At 47.0% G+C, this 18,698-nt stretch overlaps 1 protein-coding gene across 4 annotated transcripts in view; it reads left to right on the top strand.

The window, feature by feature from the left end:
* The window catches only part of LOC143767882 (farnesyl pyrophosphate synthase-like), a 52,819-nt gene that overhangs the window by 20,783 nt on the left and 13,338 nt on the right, over positions 1–18,698 (top strand). For all 4 annotated transcript variants that reach the window (XM_077256413.1, XM_077256405.1, XM_077256419.1 and 1 more), the window contains exons 2-5: positions 17,765–17,911; positions 17,991–18,131; positions 18,205–18,285; positions 18,356–18,478. In XM_077256413.1, coding sequence (XP_077112528.1) covers positions 17,783–17,911; positions 17,991–18,131; positions 18,205–18,285; positions 18,356–18,478 — 474 coding nt within the window. In that variant the 5' untranslated portion in view covers positions 17,765–17,782. The remainder of the gene's footprint in view (positions 1–17,764; positions 17,912–17,990; positions 18,132–18,204; positions 18,286–18,355; positions 18,479–18,698) is intronic.

The raw sequence follows: 18,698 nt of genomic DNA on the forward strand, positions 1-18,698 counted from the left end.
CAGCCCCACTTCCTTCACCCCGCTCCCGGCACCCCAATCAATATAAACCCGGGCCATCGGTAAGGGACAGCCAATGCCCCCAATCCCAGTGACAGTTAGGGTTTTCCCCGGAATGATTTCTTCAGGAGCCGCCAGTTCGGGTCGGATGAGGGTTCGTTCAGCCCCGGTATCCTTGAGGCCTGTAGCAACATGACCTCCCACAATGACATGCTGTACGTTATCACACCCCCTCCCAGCCACACCACCCACCAAAAGAACTGCTGCATTAGGCCCTGGGGCCTTGGATGAGGGGTTCTTCTGCTTGGCTGGACATTGGTGACTGAGGTGTCCAGTCTGCCTGCAGTGGTAACACTGGCGAAGTTCGGTGGTAGGTCTGGTGCTGTTGGCCACGGGGACAGGACCTCTGGTAGGTTGGCTGGCAGGGGTACTGGCGTTGGATGCAGGCTTACCCCCTCTCCAGCTGGTGGTGACTGGCTTCCGCACTTCCGATCTACGGTTGGCCTCATAGGCATCGGCAATCTGCGCTGCTTTCGTCACGTCTTTGGGTTCTCTGTCCATCACGAACTGTCGCACCTCAGTTGGGCAAAGATGGAAGAACTGGTCTTTGATGATCAGGTCTCGCAGCTGTGCAAAGGTGGTCACTGACAGTCCTTGGGTCCACTGGTCAAAGTGGGTCCCCAGTCCATGCACCACATCACTGTAACTGTCGTGTGGGCCACGTTGGAGGGTCCGGAACTTTTTTTGGTACACCTCGGGTGTAAGCTGGTACTTGGCTATCAGAGCCTGCTTGATGGCCTCATAGTCACCATCTTGTTCTTGAGGGAGGGCAGCAAACGCCTCCAGAGCTTTTCCTCTCAGCCCTGGTGTCAGGTATCGTGCCCATTCTTGTGTAGGCAGCTGGTACTGTCTGCAGGCTTTCTCAAAGGCCCGCAGAAAAGTGTCCAAGTCCCCATCCTTTTCCATAACAGGAAAGTGGTCGGGCCGGGGCTTCGGTATCTGAGCGCTGCTGGGCTCACGGCTGGACTGGGACGACCTCTGCATTTGCAGTTGGGCCATCTGCAGCCGGTACTCCCGCTCCGCTTGGGCCTCCCGCTCGGCTCGGGCCTCGGCTCGCTCCTGGTATTGCTGGATCAGCTGTCGACGTCCCTCATGGTCGTCAGCGGGGAATTCTTTCAAGGCCGCCTGCAGGTGGGGATCCAATTCGCCCGGATTGCTAACGGGGCGAGCATTCAGTGGTTGGACCTCTGCTGCAGCACCATGTTCGCTGGTGCTGGCATCTGTGGCTTCTGGGCTCTGTGAGTGGTCTAGAGCGGCTTCCCATTGCATCAGGGCTGCGACCAGTTCGCTTTTGTTTTTGCTTTCATAGTCAATGTGCTGTGACTTGCATAAGGCAACAAGGGTGTCTCTGGTCTTCTGTTTATAAAAGGCTTCTCCCAGCCCAACCATGGTTGCCAAATAAAAGATAGGATAGAAAAACGAAGAAAAAGGGAGGGGATAATTACCAGTACACAATTGTCTCACAACTAATAAGCACTGAGTTCGTTCTCCCAAACTTATTTGCGCAGAGTTCTCGCAAGAACTTTCTGCAAGTCTTTAGTGAGAGGAATGATTGCTCAAACCAAATCACTAATGCTCTAATATCCCACCGCCTTGCCACCAATTGTCACGATTCACACCGTGACTGTCACCAATTATCACGATCCCTTAGCCGTGGCCCGCAGTTTGTCACGAAAATCCACAGGGATTCCTGACCACTGCCACCATTAGGTCACGGATTGGGGTGACTTTAGACCAGCAGACGGCTATCACATGTGCAGGGGGGCTTATCCTCGTTATCCCTCTACTGCCACAATGTGATGAAAAAAAACACACACAATGCTATTGACCTCTTAGTTTACAGCAGGGGCTTATTTCAGGTATCCCACTGCTCTTCAATATACCATGAACAGGGATTTGTGTATCCCGCTTACAGTTCCACTTAACACTTGCAGCTCTCTGGCGCCCCCCTTACTCTCAGGTCAGATTAGGTACTGCACCTAGGGTAATTAGTCGCCAGAAAGGCTGCCTGCTATGTACTGGCTATTGGGCGCGCTGCAGCGACGCGATAACTACTCCCACGCAGGTAGGAACAATACTTATCAAGCTGCAGTCGCTGAAACAACACCCCAAAAGTCTGCACACGGTAAGCTGCCACCAGCTCTGATCAAACGGGTCCGGAGCTAACCCAAAACAGTAGCGTAATTTCCCTTCAAGAGACAGGGTACGTTTTTAGAGCAGGGAGGAAGAACTAGCATTAAATATTATACTCCAGAAAGGTTAGGCAGTGCTTTATCAAAATTATACAAAGATGTTACAAATGAGACAATTGCAAATATGTACAAGGTAATTATGAAAATAAAAGGATTAAAGGAAGAAAAGATAACTCACATGTTCTTAGTTCATATCCGTTCAGGCAAACACCATGCTAGTGGGAGGGGCTCCCAAAAATCCCAATGCATGTGGTACAGCTCTTCAGGTCAGACCCACATGTTCTTCCAGCAACAGACTCACTGCTGGAGTCCGGCCAAAACAGTTATAGCTTAGCCTGGTGACATCACCAAAAAGGCTGGCTATCCCAGTCCCTCCTCTCTCTGCATTCTGACTAAGTATAAGCTAAATCTTTCTAAGACTTGTAATTCCGCTGCTGAACATATCATAGTCCTGACAAACCCAGCATTCATCTCAGATTACCGTGGGCTTTCTAAGGAGATCAAATATGTCCTATTATTTACAGAGCAATCCCTACTTCTTCACCCGATGGAGTTAGACGCTGATGCTTAGAGTGATGGGTAGATCCTCCGAGTGTGATTATGACGATATATTTTTGTATTCGTATTTTAAATCGTTTGCCTAATATCTTACAAAAATGGAACAAAGGACCGCATGGTTCTAGAGACTTAGAATCCAGTTCTTGCTGGAGGAAGCTTCTACCTGGTCGTAAACATTCCTTTAGGCAATAAAACGCTCTTCCCCTATGTACATTGGCAAGGCAAGCTCAACTCTGAAGTAAAAGAGAAGGGGGGGTTTCTTAGCCCACATCCTGGGCTGACAAGAGAAACTAAACTTATATGATATTTCATACCATATCGTGACATATAGTGTATACAGTAGGTGTGTGTGTATATATAGTGAGTGTACAGCAGAGCCCGGCTGTCCTCTACCATCTGCTATATATATGGTGTATTCAGGAGGTGTGTATATATATATATATATATAGTGATTGTACAGCAGAGCCCGGCTGTCCGCTACCATCTGCTATATATATGTGGTGTATACAGGAGGTGTGTGTGTATATAGTGAGTGTACAGCAGAGCCCGGCTGTCCTCTACCATCAGCTATATATATGGTGTATACAGGAGGTGTGTGTATATAGTGAGTGTACAGCAGAGCCCGGCTGTCCTCTACCATCTGCTATATATATGGTGTATACAGGAGGTGTGTATATATAGTGAGTGTGCAGCAGAGCCCGGCTGTCCTCTACCATCAGCTATATATATGGTGTATACAGGAGGTGTGTGTATATATAGTGAGTGTGCAGCAGAGCCCGGCTGTCCTCTACCATCTGCTATATATATGGTGTATACAGGAGGTGTGTGTGTGTACAGCAGAGCCCGGCTGTCCTCTACCATCAGCTATATATATGGTGTATACAGGAAGTGTGTGTGTATATAGTGAGTGTACAGCAAAGCCCGGCTGTCCTCTACCATCAGCTATATACACTCACTGGCCACTTTATTAGGTACACCTGTCCAACTTCTTGTTAACACTTAATTTCTAATCAGCCAATCACATGGCGGCAACTCAGTGCATTTAGGCATGTAGACATGGTCAAGACAATCTCCTGCAGTTCAAACCGAGCATCAGTATGGGGAAGAAAGGTGATTTGAGTGCCTTTGAACGTGGCATGGTTGTTGGTGCCAGAAGGGCTGGTCTGAGTATTTCAGAAACTGCTGATCTACTGGGATTTTCACGCACAACCATCTCTAGGGTTTACAGAGAATGGTCCGAAAAAGAAAAAAAATCCAGTGAGCGGCAGTTCTGTGGGCGGAAATGCCTTGTTGATGCCAGAGGTCAGAGGAGAATGGGCAGACTGGTTCGAGCTGATAGAAAGGCAACAGTGACTCAAATCGCCACCCGTTACAACCAAGGTAGGCCTAAGAGCATCTCTGAACGCACAGTGCGTCGAACTTTGAGGCAGATGGGCTACAGCAGCAGAAGACCACACCGGGTACCACTCCTTTCAGCTAAGAACAGGAAACTGAGGCTACAATTTGTACAAGCTCATCGAAATTGGACAGTAGAAGATTGGAAAAACGTTGCTTGGTCTGATGAGTCTCGATTTCTGCTGCGACATTCGGATGGTAGGGTCAGAATTTGGCGTAAACAACATGAAAGCATGGATCCATCCTGCCTTGTATGGAGCATCTTTGGGATGTGCAGCCGACAAATCTGCGGCAACTGTGTGATGCCATCATGTCAATATGGACCAAAATCTCTGAGGAATGCTTCCAGCACCTTGTTGAATCTATGCCACGAAGAATTGAGGCAGTTCTGAAGGCAAAAGGGGGTCCAACCCGTTACTAGCATGGTGTACCTAATAAAGTGGCCGGTGAGTGTATATGGTGTATACTGGAGGTGTGGGTGTGTGTATATAGTGAGTGTACAGCAGAGCCCGGCTGTCCTCTACCATCACCTATATATATGGTGTATACAGGAAGTGTGTGTGTATATAGCGAGTGTACAGCAGAGCCCAGCTGTCCTCTACCATCTGCTATATATATGGTGTATACAGGAGTTGTGTGTGTGTATATAGTGAGTGTACAGCAGAGCCCAGCTGTCCTCTACCATCTGCTATATATATGGTGTATACAGGAGGTGTGTGTGTATATAGTGAGTGTACAGCAGAGCCCGGCTGTCCTCTACCATCAGCTATATATATGGTGTATACTGGAGGTGTGGGTGTGTGTATATAGTGAGTGTACAGCAGAGCCCGGCTGTCCTCTACCATCACCTATATATATAGTGTATACAGGAGGTGTGTGTGTATATAGCGAGTGTACAGCAGAGCCCAGCTGTCCTCTACCATCTGCTATATATATGGTGTATACAGGAGTTGTGTGTGTGTGTGTGTGTGTGTGTGTGTGTGTGTATATAGTGAGTGTACAGCAGAGCCCAGCTGTCCTCTACCATCTGCTATATATATGGTGTATACAGGAGGTGTGTGTGTATATAGTGAGTGTACAGCAGAGCCCGGCTGTCCTCTACCATCAGCTATATATATATGGTGTATACAGGAGGTGTGTGAATATAGTGAGTGTACAGCAGAGCCCGGCTGTCCTCTACCATTATATATTGTATATAGGTGTGTGTACAGTGTGGTGTGTATATATAGTGTGTGTACGTAATCAGCAGGCATTCGCAAATTAACATACAGCAAGATTCAGCGTTCAGTCTCATGAAACAATGGCTCAATTGAGGCCTCTGAGACACTAATAAGAGTAATGGAATGATTGCTTTACCTGATTACCAGTCTGGTGTAGACATAAGTTCCAGTCTGCCTTCCTCTACTTACTGTCGCTTAATGGAGACCTTGATTTATGAAGCTGAACACTTTCCAGGTGAAATTAGTGCACTTAAACTGATGAGCAAAACCAATCTCTAATAAAACACATCCATAACATCAACGTTCTGGTGCTCCATGCCGGAAAATCTGTGGCCAGCTACTCACAGATAAACCATGACCCTATCTTTTTTCTGTGGTCTAGGGACGCTTTGAGTGACAGCTCAGCTGCCCTATGGGATCTGGACTGTCAGTGTTGTCATTCCAGTTATCCAATCTGATTCTAAGGCGCTCTGGGCTGTCAGCATTTTGATTGACAGCCCTGCTGCTCAGTCTTGCCTAGCATGCTGGCATTTCCCCATGTACCTCCTGTCCTTGGTGATTTGATAGCTATTTAGCTGGCTAGCTGTGTGCAGTCTAGAGTCAGCTGTAGCTTGGCTTAGTTTGGTGTGTACTTCCCTTTGTCTGACTTTTTGATCTTGTTTCTGAACGTTGGATTTGTCATGACTATTTATTTTTCTGGATGATCCCTTCTACTCTTTACATGCTCTGACTTCAGGTACTTGACCCCGGACTTGGTCTCTGACTATTCGTTTGTCTTGCTCCCTTGACTTACCCTCCTGGCATTTGACCCTGGACTATTATGCTGGATCGTTACCTTGTTATGGAAATATTTGGGTTGGATAAATCTTATCCCTGTGTGTGCTGCGGCCGCTCCCAATTAGACTGAGTATTTTGAGCGCTCATCAAGAATGGACTGTACACAACTGTGACAGAACAACATTCCATCAATACTGGTACTTTATTGTACATACATAGTTTTATATTTTCACATAGAAAGGAGTGGTTAGGGGTTGTCAGGGGTGGTTAGTTAATTACCATATTGTCTAGCTCCTCTGTCATTGGTTATCTAAACATATATGGAATATTGTGATTAATGCTCATATGACTTCTGATTAAGCTGATTAAGCAACTAGAATTGAGCTCTCTGCATGTAGGACAGAGTTGAGACATCTGACACTGTTGGTCTGCCGTTTCAGCAAGATTCAGCTATATTCTAGGCATTATTTCAGACATCTGACCCAACTTCCGCTTTTTGGGATGGAAAACCCCATATGATCTGTCTGGCTTATATCAGTTCGTGTCAGCCATTTTAAACCATTGATTATAATGTATATATTAGCTGTGAGCATATAAGTATATATTTGATTATAGAGGAGTATACATGCAAGTGAGATCTACATGATATATATAGTTCTATCACAAGCCCCCCTTAGATATCACTTGCCCTAATCCTAGCCTCCTGTCCCAAAGCGCTGCAACTCTTTTGTGCTGTCGGCGAACTGACACAAGCCTAACGCCTGTGCCCCACTCCGTACAGACTTTTCGCAAATGGGCGGTCAGGAGATCTGTCCCTAACGGGGGTTCGTTGCAATCAGTCTCTTAGTCAATAGCAGGTGTAGTGAGCGATGTGCAGTCTTTATCAGGTAGGTCATCTGTTCGGTCAGGCAGGGCATCCACAACATCATTCTGGTTTGGGTGTCATCTTCTGGTAGGGGAGCTTTCCTGCCATGCGATGAGTGGATCCAAGCGGGTCTTCCCTCCAGTTTCACAGAGTTTGGTGTCATCAGCAGCACTTGAGCAGGACCATCAAATCTGGGATCGAGTGGTGTTCTCCTTACAAACTTTTTCACCAACACCCAGTCTCCTGGCTTCTAGGAGTGCATACCGGACACTGAATCTGGATCTGGCAATGAAGAAAAAACTCGAGAATGGATGTTAGCAAGTTTCTCGGTGATTTCAATTACATAAGCAGACAAAGTATCATATTACATAATCAGCTGCTGAGGGAAAGGATACCCCTAACCTGGGACTAGACCCAAACAAAATTTCACACGGTGACAGCTTTGCCGGGCCTCTGGAAGTATGCCTTACATTAAGTAGTGTGATTGGGAGTGTGTAGGCCTAAGTCTGACCCTACTGCTGACTAGATCTCTAGTGTGAGATTTGTTGTGAATGCGGGTCCCTGGTCACTCTCTATCACTTCTGGGACCCCAAAGCTGCATATCTCGTCTGAGAGTAGCTTCTTTGCAGTAGTCTTTGCTGACTGGTTCTTCACTGGGAAAGCTTCTGGCTGTCATCCTGAGAACATGTCCACGGCCACAAGGGCATATTCGAATCCTCCATTTGGCGGCATCTGGATGTGGTCTATCTGGATCCTCTGGAAGGGGTACAGTGGTCTAGCAAGTTGATGTGTGGGAACTTTCTTCATTCTTCCAGGGTTGCATTTGCCACAGGTCAGACAGCTGTTTATGAACTTGGCTGTTAGGGTGGAGATTTCTGGAGCGAACCAGTAAGCACCAATCGGATCATTCATCTGTGTCTTTAATCTGTGTGTGGGCCCATGTGCCCACTGGACCACCATAGGGTACATGCTTCGGGGTAAACAGGGTTTGTAGTCCATTGAGTATACCCTTCCTTCTTCATGTGTTGCTCACTTCTGCATCCAGCATTCCTTCTTGTCCTTTGGGGCTTGCTCTTGCAGCCTTTTTGAGCAGATCCCAGGATGTCATCTTGTCAGGTTTCCTGTCTTCAGCCATCCTGTAGTAGCCGTCCGGCTCTACGACCTCTTCCACTTGTCCATATTGTCTTCCCTTGACTGTTTCTTTCGCTGCCATATCCGCCATGTTGTTGCCTCGTGCCCCTACTGTGTTCAGTTTCCCATGCGCTTTGACTTTTAGTATTGTCAGCACTTTTGGAAGTTGAAGTGTGTTCAGCAGGTCCTTAATAGCTCCATGATGCTTCACGGTTGTTCCGCTTGCTGTGAGGAAGTCCCTTGCAGCCCAGATGGGTCCGAAGTCGTGTGCTATGCCATGCAAGTACCTTGAATCGGTATACATTTTCTCAGTCTTGTCTTCTGCCATCTGGTAGGCCTTCATCAGCGCTATCAGTTCTGCTTCCTGGGCTGACAGACTGGGCGGCAGACTTCTGGACCACAGGATCTCTTGATTGCTGGTCGCTGCACCTCCCATGTGGAATCTTCCTTCATCATCTGCAAATCTGGAGCCATCCACATAGAGGATCAACTCTGGGTTGGTCAGTGGCTCTTCTGCCACCTTGGGTAGTCCTGCTGTTTCCTGTTGCATGATGCTGAAGCAATCATGGTCATCCGTCCGGAGCAAATTCAGATCCCTGCAGAAGGTATCATGCAGATTTTGATCAGACTTTTTATCTGAAGGTCCATATCTGTATCCCCCCTTGGGAGTGGGAGTAGAGTGGACGGGTTGAGGATTGTGCATCTGGAGATGGTGACATTGTCGGGCGGGAGTAGAGAGCACTGGAGGCGAAGATGCCTGGCGGTGGAGAGATGTTTTGGCTGGGTTTGGTTGAGGATTGCTGAGATGTCATGCAGAGCCAGGATTTCCAATGGTTTTTCCACTGATGTCAGTAGTCCTGTCCAGGAGGGCGTGTGCTGCAACTGCTGCTCTCATGCGGGAGGAAGAGGCTCCCCTTGCAACTGGATCCAGGCAAGCTGAAAAGTAGTCCGAAAGTCTCTGCTTTCCCCCCTGAAGCTGTGTCAGGACTCCAGTAGCAAGGCCTTCTCTTCTCATCAAGTAGAGACGGAATGGCTTCTCGTAGTCAGATAGGCCTAGTGCTAGCGCTGAGACTACAGAGCTTTTTAACTTCTTGAACGAACTGAAGGCCACATCTGTCTGGAGGAACGGGGTCACGCTGACGTATTCACACAGAGGCTGCATTAGGACGGAAGCATCAGGGATCCAGGCTCTGCAATACGAAACTAGACCAAGGAAGGCCTGTAGCACCTTTGGAGTTGTTGGAGGGACCATCTTCTCCACTGTGGTCTTCCGGTCATCTGTCAGGTGTTTCGCCTGGTGAGCAATACAGTGTCTCTGGAACGTAACTTGCTTCAGACACCACTGGACTTTGTTCTTTGAGATCTTGCAGTGCTGCTCCGCCAGGTAGAGTAGGAGATACAAGGAAAGGGCTTTACACGTGTCAAAGTCAACTGCACAAAGGAGTAGATTGTCCATGTATTGTAGCAGGGTTACTTCTGCATGTTCTGTGACCCAGTTGGTGAGGACTGTGAACATTGCTCTGGTGAACTGTGGAGGGCTGTTCTGGGCCCACTGTGGCATCACTGTCCATGTGTGGTGTCCCCCCTGGTGCATTAAGGCAAACAGGAACTGGTCTTCCAGATGAAGGGGAACACTGGAGAAAACATTAGCCAGGTTGTTCACTGTGAACACTTTTGCTGTGGCAGGCACATTTGAGAGCAGAGTGTGCGTATTCGGCATAAATGCAGTTTCAAACACCGTGGCGTCATTCACAGCTCTTAGGTCATATACCATTCTGAACTTGGCTGGCTCTCCTTTTACAGTCTTTTTCTTGACGGGGAAAAGCGGGGTATTGCAAGACGATGTGCAAGGAACAATGATTCCTATTTCCAGGTAGACCTTCAGTTGGTCAGAGGCAGCTTGACTCAGGGCCTTATGAGGGTACGGGGTACCTGGCTTGATTGACACCTGTACTGGGGCAACTTGAGGTTTTCCCATGACCTGGGGTCCCTTAGACCATAGACTTTCTGGTACTACGTCCAGTACCTCCTTGGGTAGGCCTCATTAGTTGTTTAAGGTTCTTGTAGGGCCCCCAGCATGACTCTTCTTGGGTCAGGGATGAAGAAAGTGTCACTGTCCCATCTTCCTGAAACACTGTGGTTGCCTTCAGCTTCTGCAGTAGGTTCGCTCCCAGCAGGTTGAGTGGAAGGTCCTTTACACCACAAACTGGGACAGGATAGAGTGTCCTGGCTGAGTGCACATGCCCAGTGGCTTTGTAAGCTGAGAATGTCTGACTTGACCATCAATGCCCATGCGAGACACAGAGGATTCTGATAGGCAGGTTGGATCAGCGAGTTCCACAGGTGTCATCACACTTCTGGCTGCACCGCGTTGGATCTGACAACGCCATCCATTTTAAGGGTAATTTGAGGTAGTGGTCTTGCAGATGAAGTTTTACATGTCAGGAGCGTAGTGTCTTGCGGACCTGGCTTGCTTGCCTCTGTCCTATGGACGGGGTACTTCACTGCTTTCTGCACTTCCTCCTTGACCTGTTTCTCTGGACCAACTCTTGGATTGCATGGGTCCAGTCTCTTCGGGGGCCCTGCACTGGTTCTGGTAATGGCCAAACTTGCCACAGATGTAACACTTGACACTTCTTCTGTCTTTGTAGGGTGATTGCGCTTCCAGGTTTAGTAGTCACCATGAGAGGGGCCGTCCTCTGCACTCCTGGTTGGGACTCGGTCCCTTTGGCTACTGTGGACAACATGATGGATACTGTAGCGGCAGCGGGGTCCGGCCTGCTAATTGAAGCTGCGGTGGTAAGATGGGGCCTGCAGGTGCATTCGTGGCGAGGCCCGGGGGTGCCATGAGACCGGCGGCTGCATCCAACCCAAGGTCTTGGGGCATTACAGGGGCTGTGGCTGCATATGCCATCACTTCTTCCCCCTGCTCCAACATAGCTTCTCCCCTTTGCCAACCTTATTGAGGTCGGTGTCTCCTCTATGGAGTCTGCAGCGGTTCTTCCGGTGTGTTGATCGGCACTTTGCAGCATCTTCACCTCTGGCTTCCCTTCTGGTGTTCTCAGCAGCATGGCACCCTTTTCCTTCTTTGCGCTTTGTGGTGCTATAATGGCGGCAATTTTGGTGACAATCGGCAATAAACAGTCTCCTAGGCGCACATAAAACATTTTTTCTGGGTCAATCCACTGCTATTGACCTGTTCTCAGGCCTAGCCACTATCAGTGGTTTCCTGATTGGCTGTCTCAGTCCATGCACAAAGGCCTGTGCCAACATTTGCCTGTGTATCTGGTCATGAATGGTGAGGCCCAAGTCTTGGAATACTTGCATTACTCCATCACTCTGCCATGAAACCTCTTCACAGACTCTGTCCTTTCCTGACTCATGTCATGTAAGCTGAGGGCCTGTCCGGCCAGCCTGCCTTTGGCCCACTCTCTGAGCTGTTATATTAGCTGTGGCCCTGACTCCCAAGCGTGTACGTCTAATTCTGCTGGAAATTTGAATTGTTCCTTCATGATTGGCCAGAGTGCAGCACCTGCTTCTATTTCCATTTATGGCCCAGAGATCATTCCAGGTGGCTGCATATGTTCGCTGGTTCTGCTACTTTCTTCGGTAAAATGGCATGGGATGCATCCCTGGGTCTGGAAGATTGTCACCTGATTTGAAGTACAGTGCACATAGTGTAATGGTGGTGCCTCTATCTGCCCCTGCATTCTTGGTGCCTGTGGGTTTCCTTTCTAGTACTGGACAGCATGTATGATGTTCCCTCTTCATCTTCATCAGAGGAATAGTTGTGATAGCTTGTACTGGGGTCATACACTGACTGATTTTGGACTTAGAAGTTGCTTTTTATGTGAGGATGTCTCCCCCCTTGCTGAAGCTGTGATGGATTAGGCTTATAGTTCTATGTTGGTGTGAATGTAGGCAGCTCTGACCGGTGCTGAAGTTGTACATTATCAATACATGGTGATATCAAAGTTCATGTAAAACCTTAAGGGTTACAATATTGTTGACTGTGAAATGAGGTAACGGAGGATCTGTCAGTGAGCTCGTTCTGATATCATTCCTCCCCCCTCTGCACCCAGGGCTGAGCTGTCTGCTGCCTGATACGTCTGGGGGCTGCCCACTGCATTGTGTGTAGGGGGATTTTCACTTTCTTTCCCTGATACCACAACTGGCAATGGCTGGACTGTGCCAGGGGCATAGAAGGGAAACCTTGTGCTGTAAGCACCATACTGTTTGAATTGGGCGTTGGCCCAGCCGGCAACAAAGAGGAAAAAAGAGGAAGAAGAAGAGGGAGGGGTTGATGAGTGAGACAAAGGAAGAGAGAGAGATAGAAAGGTGTGGTAAAGAGAAACGGGGAGAATCAGGGTGTGCAGAAGGAGGTGGAGAGAGGAGGAGGGATGGGTGTGGAGAAGGAAAAGAAGGAGGAGAATCAGGGTGTGCAGAAGGAGGTGGAGAGGAGGAGAGAGAGAGGGTGAGGAGAAGAGGGAGGAAAAGAGAGATAGAGAGGAGAATAGAGGAGTGGAGAGAGAAAAGTGTGGAGAAAAAGGAGAGCGGGAGAGAAGAATAAGGAGAAAAAGAGTGACAGAGAAAAAAAAGTAGGATAGAGGAGAACAACAAGAATAATAGAGAGGAGCAATTATGCCTTCTCCCTGTAGGGAGAGACGGGGCGCGCCACATACTGTGCAAAAATAACTACCTACTGCGCAGATTCTCCCGTCTCATACCCACAAAAATCACTTCCTGGTTTGCTCACATAACTTTCCGTACCACCTAAACGATGTAAGCTCTGCTGCCACTTCATACCATGTATTGGCATTCAGCAATCTAACATCAGCTAACTTCCCTTATTTTTCCTTCTACGTCATGCCACTCCGCAGCTTGAAATCTGCCATTCTAATGAATTTCACGTACTTTATACCTTCCAAAAATCTTCACATACTCAACACCTTCGTGTTCTGCCACTATCTAGGGGCTGTTTTCTCATTAGGAAGTAAAAAGACTTTCCTGTTGCTCGGCCACTTTATTCCCCATGGCAAAAGCAAAAAAATGAAAAACACACAAAAATGAAAAAAAACAGTGCTAAAAGAAAAAAAACTTCTAAAAATGAGTATATAAAACTCTAAGAAAAACCCAAAACGATAAGAAAAACCGTCAAAAACTTAGTTCACAACCAAAAACTCAAAACTTTGATACAAGAGGAAAGAAAAAAAACTTTAAAATGCCGCAAAAAGAAAAAGACCCTTTAAGAGAGTAAAAAAAAAAATAATTAAAAATTAAAACGGCTTTTCTCCTCTCCTTTTTTTTTTTTTTTTTTTAGAATCTCTGCGCTCAAATACAGTCAGAGACACACTTCCTCTTTTTATTCCGTATGCTATTGCAATAATACCAAATGTCACTAAAATCACGTATCTGAAAACACGTACACTCACCGGCCACTTTATTAGGTACACCTGTCCAACTTCTTGTTAACACTTAATTTCTAATCAGCCAATCACATGGCGGCAACTCAGTGCATTTAGGCATGTAGACATGGTCAAGACAATCTCCTGCAGTTCAAACCGAGCATCAGTATGGGGAAGAAAGGTGATTTGAGTGCCTTTGAACGTGGCATGGTTGTTGGTGCCAGAAGGGCTGGTCTGAGTATTTCAGAAACTGCTGATCTACTGGGATTTTCACGCACAACCATCTCTAGGGTTTACAGAGAATGGTCCGAAAAAGAAAAAAAATCCAGTGAGCGGCAGTTCTGTGGGCGGAAATGCCTTGTTGATGCCAGAGGTCAGAGGAGAATGGGCAGACTGGTTCGAGCTGATAGAAAGGCAACAGTGACTCAAATCGCCACCCGTTACAACCAAGGTAGGCCTAAGAGCATCTCTGAACGCACAGTGCGTCGAACTTTGAGGCAGATGGGCTACAGCAGCAGAAGACCACACCGGGTACCACTCCTTTCAGCTAAGAACAGGAAACTGAGGCTACAATTTGTACAAGCTCATCGAAATTGGACAGTAGAAGATTGGAAAAACGTTGCTTGGTCTGATGAGTCTCGATTTCTGCTGTGACATTCGGATGGCAGGGTCAGAATTTGGCGTAAACAACATGAAAGCATGGATCCATCCTGCCTTGTATGGAGCATCTTTGGGATGTGCAGCCGACAAATCTGCGGCAACTGTGTGATGCCATCATGTCAATATGGACCAAAATCTCTGAGGAATGCTTCCAGCACCTTGTTGAATCTATGCCACGAAGAATTGAGGCAGTTCTGAAGGCAAAAGGGGGTCCAACCCGTTACTAGCATGGTGTACCTAATAAAGTGGCCGGTGAGTGTATGTCACATCAAAAATGATGGATACAATTTAAATTTCACTTCTTCACAAATATATGCTACACCATAGCCAGATTGCAAAAGAAAACAGCCAGAAAAAAAACAGATGTGACAGTGTGATTTACAATGCATATCTCTCCTTCAGCAGCCGAAAAAGAGGAAGTTCAAGAGAGAGAGGGAAAAAAAAAAAAAAACTCTTTTACTATTTCATGCTTCTTAAAGAAGCAACACTTGACAGACAGAAACAGATAGACAATCCGAGAGATGCCCTTTTAAATTCTGTGACACATGCAGGTTGCGCTGGGAACAGACTACTGCCAATCGCACTGGACGCACCTGCGCCCGGGCCGCCTGAGTGAGTGAGAAGCACAACAAGCGGGAAATCTACCACCCCGGTCCGGACGTCCTAACTGGATCGCCGGCACTACGGGAATCTGCAGTAGCCCTCTAAGTTATCACTACCCGTGCCTGGAACATGGAACTGCCTGTCCCGAGACCTCCTGTCTCTCCTATGCACGGGAATCCTGCAATAACTTATCGAGCGATTTGACCTCCTGCGGTCTGTTACCCAGCCACCAGAAACAAAAGTCACTTTTTCCTTCCTCTCCCGGATTTTACTCAAACACAGAACATATACACGGCACACAGCAGACACCTCCCAGGGTTTGGATTCGTGGCTACAGATTTTTTACACTACCTGGGAATTGGTGACCACACCTGACCGGCAAGAGGCATAGACAAGGACCGGGCACAGGGGACTTTCAGGTAAGATAACATTTTCTTACCTTACTTATGGAGCTGCGCAGTCTCCTGCCCCTGTGCCAAGGCCACGGCTACAACCTCCGTATCTCCGGTCAGAAGGATCCCGTGCGTTTCATCCGTGCCTCGCTGTTGGGGGCCATTAATGTTATGGAAATATTTGGGTTGGATAAATGTTATCCCTGTGTGTGCTGCGGCCGCTCCCAATTAGACTGAGTATTTTGAGCGCTCATCAAGAATGGACTGTACACAACTGTGACAGAACAACATTCTATCAATACTGGTACTTTATTGTACATACATAGTTTTATATTTTCACATAGAAAGGAGTGGTTAGGGGTTGTCAGGGGTGGTTAGTTAATTACCATATTGTCTAGCTCCTCTGTCATTGGTTATCTAAACATATATGGAATATTGTGATTAATGCTCATATGACTGCTGATTAAGCTGATTAAGCAACTAGAATTGAGCTCTCTGCATGTAGGACAGAGTTGAGACATCTGACACTGTTGGTCTGCCGTTTCAGCAAGATTCAGCTATATTCTAGGCATTATTTCAGACATCTGACCCAACTTCCGCTTTTTGGGATGGAAAACCCCATATGATCTGTCTGGCTTATATCAGTTCGTGTCAGCCATTTTAAACCATTGATTATAATGTATATATTAGCTGTGAGCATATAAGTATATATTTGATTATAGAGGAGTATACATGCAAGTGAGATCTACATGATATATATATTTCTATCACAACCTGACCATGCTTTTGCCTGGCATCTGAACTCGGACCTCCTGACTACCCTGTGTCACTGCTTGTCTATGAGTAATGATGACTCAGCATCAGAGATAGGCAGTGGCTTTTTTTTTAAAATACAAAATGGGAACACAATACGATATATACAATTACATGTAATGCAAAGGAATAACAAAATAAACTTATTAACTCTGATGTCATGGATATGGCTTAGAGCTTTGTGGAGGGTGACACTGGAAAACAGGTAGAACTTACTGTGAACTGTGTCTACAGTGGCATGTATAAGTTTGGGCACCCCTACTCAAAATTACTGTCACTGTGAACAGTTTAGCAAGTTGAAGATGAAATGATCTCTAAAAGGCCTAAAGTTAAGTGACACCTTTCCTTTGTATTTCAGGCAAAAAAAAGAGAGCTCTTCTATATCTGGACATGTCTTATGCATTGCAGTTTTCCTCTGACAGTCACATGCAGGACGCAACCAGGACTGGCCAGAATTCCCTGCAGCTCCTTTAGTGTTGCTGTCAGCCGCTTGCAGACTTCAGGGACAATTTTCTTGTTTTTTCATCAATTTTTGAGGGACATCCAGATCTTGTTAATGTCACTGTTGTGCCAAATTTAGGCCTTTTGATGACGTCTTCAGTGTCCATTGTCGATCTAATGTCAGGGATATGTTTTTTCACTCTTTTAACAACTTTCCACAGTGAGATCCTCAGCTGTTTACAGACCCTAAAATGTCAGGAAAATCCTCCTAGAGCAGCAACACTTTCTCTGAGGTTAATCAGAATGGCTGTAAATGACTGCGGCCAAGCAATGACCACTATGCAACATGAGGGGCAATGTGATCAGCTGATTCTGAACCCAACCAAAATTATAGGAGTGCTTAGACTTATGCAGCCACTTTTTTGTAGTTTTGTTGTTTTTTATTTCACCCCTCCAAAAAGATTTGTTGTGGTTTCACTGGACTTGTACAGATTATGGGCAACATTAAAGGGGGGAGGGGAGGTTCTGAAATCAGTCTTGTTGGTAGCCTTATTTTACATGACAAAGACATTGGCTTTTACCAGGGGTGTGTAGACTTTGCATTGCTACTGCATATACATAAATCCTACAAAAAATGTGACCACTGTGCCCCAACCTCGAATGTAATAAGAGAAAGTCATGTCAGTAATAAAATCTGAAGGCTTTATTTCTCACTCCTGTTAAAGACATAAACCAGAGACAATATATGATAAGTTGTTGGTGAAGACCTAAACCAGCGACACCATAAGTTAAAATAAGGGTCACCATGTCACTAAAACACTGGGCTTGGATCTGACACATAACGCAAAGATATATCTATGTATATGTAGAACTCTCAAATCCTATTGGTGAGAGAATATGTACATCATGGAGAGTACTGTGAAAAAGGCCACAAGGTGGCATACTAGTATAAGAACAGTGTTCTCACAGTATTTGTCCAGGATTAAGTCAGAAGGAGTAAATGGATTATGTCAGTGTATAGAGCAGTATCCAAAGTTCCTAAGGGTAGATAAAGTGCAAGAAATACTGCTTACCCATGTGGGGAGATAAGATGGTGAGCGTTTGTCACCCTGACGCACATTTCACGTTTTGGGCTTCCTCATGGGGGCTGTGCCACTGCATATATATGTAGTTATTAGGCGGACGGTTTCTTCTGGTTGAGTTGATCTGGCCTCGGGGTGGTCCACTCCTGCTCTAGCTTTCTCTTTCCCCACAGGGCTGGACTTTGAGCTCAATGGCTGGGACTTTAGCGTCTGATGAGCGGCAGGAGTTCTGCAGCTTCTTTGATCAGATTGTGCAGGATCTGACTGCAGAGGATTGGGGTCACCCTGAGATTGGCGATGCGGTGTTGCGCTTGCGGCAGGTGAGATTGATAATTCGTTGTTGCGCGGAGATTGTTTGCCACGGTCCTTCTGTGTCTAACATGGCGGTTTATTGTGCAGGTACTGGAGTATAACGCTGCTGGGGGTAAGTGTAATCGTGGGATGACCGTCCTGGCCTCGTATCGGGAGTTGGTGGGTCCCAAGCTGCAGATGGACGAGAATATCCAGAGGGCACTGGCGGTGGGCTGGTGTGTGGAGCTGGTAGGTGTGCCTGCCCTGTGGCTTCTGCCCTGCTATTCGTGGACCTCTTTATCCTCATCGTCTCTTCTCTTAGCTCCAGGCTTTCTTCCTGGTTGCTGATGACATTATGGATAACTCTGTGACCCGTCGTGGGCAGCCATGCTGGTTCAGGAGGGTAGGTGGTTATAGAGATGAAGGGAATATAATGTTACACAATGAATATGCTGATCATACTTCTCCTGTAGGCCGGCATCGGACTGGACGCCATCAATGATTCCTTCCTACTGGAGGCCTCCATATACCGTGTCCTGAAGAAGCACTGCCGACGGCAGCCATATTATCTCAGCCTGCTGGAGCTTTTTCTGGAGGTGAGAAGGGACCTCTACTCGTCACCCCCAGATCTTGGGAGGTGCTGTACCTGGTGGCATGTTTCCCTGTGAGGGGGTGCTATACCTTGCAGTCACACTCGCTCTTCTCGCAGACCTCCTATCAGATGGAGCTGGGGTGGACGGTACATATACTGTGCAGGGGGGCACTGTGCCTGGTAGTTATGCTCACAGACCTCCCATCAGACTGAGCTGGGGCAGG

Source organism: Ranitomeya variabilis, chromosome 1 (genome assembly GCF_051348905.1).
Source record: "Ranitomeya variabilis isolate aRanVar5 chromosome 1, aRanVar5.hap1, whole genome shotgun sequence".
Lineage (NCBI taxonomy): Eukaryota > Metazoa > Chordata > Amphibia > Anura > Dendrobatidae > Ranitomeya > Ranitomeya variabilis.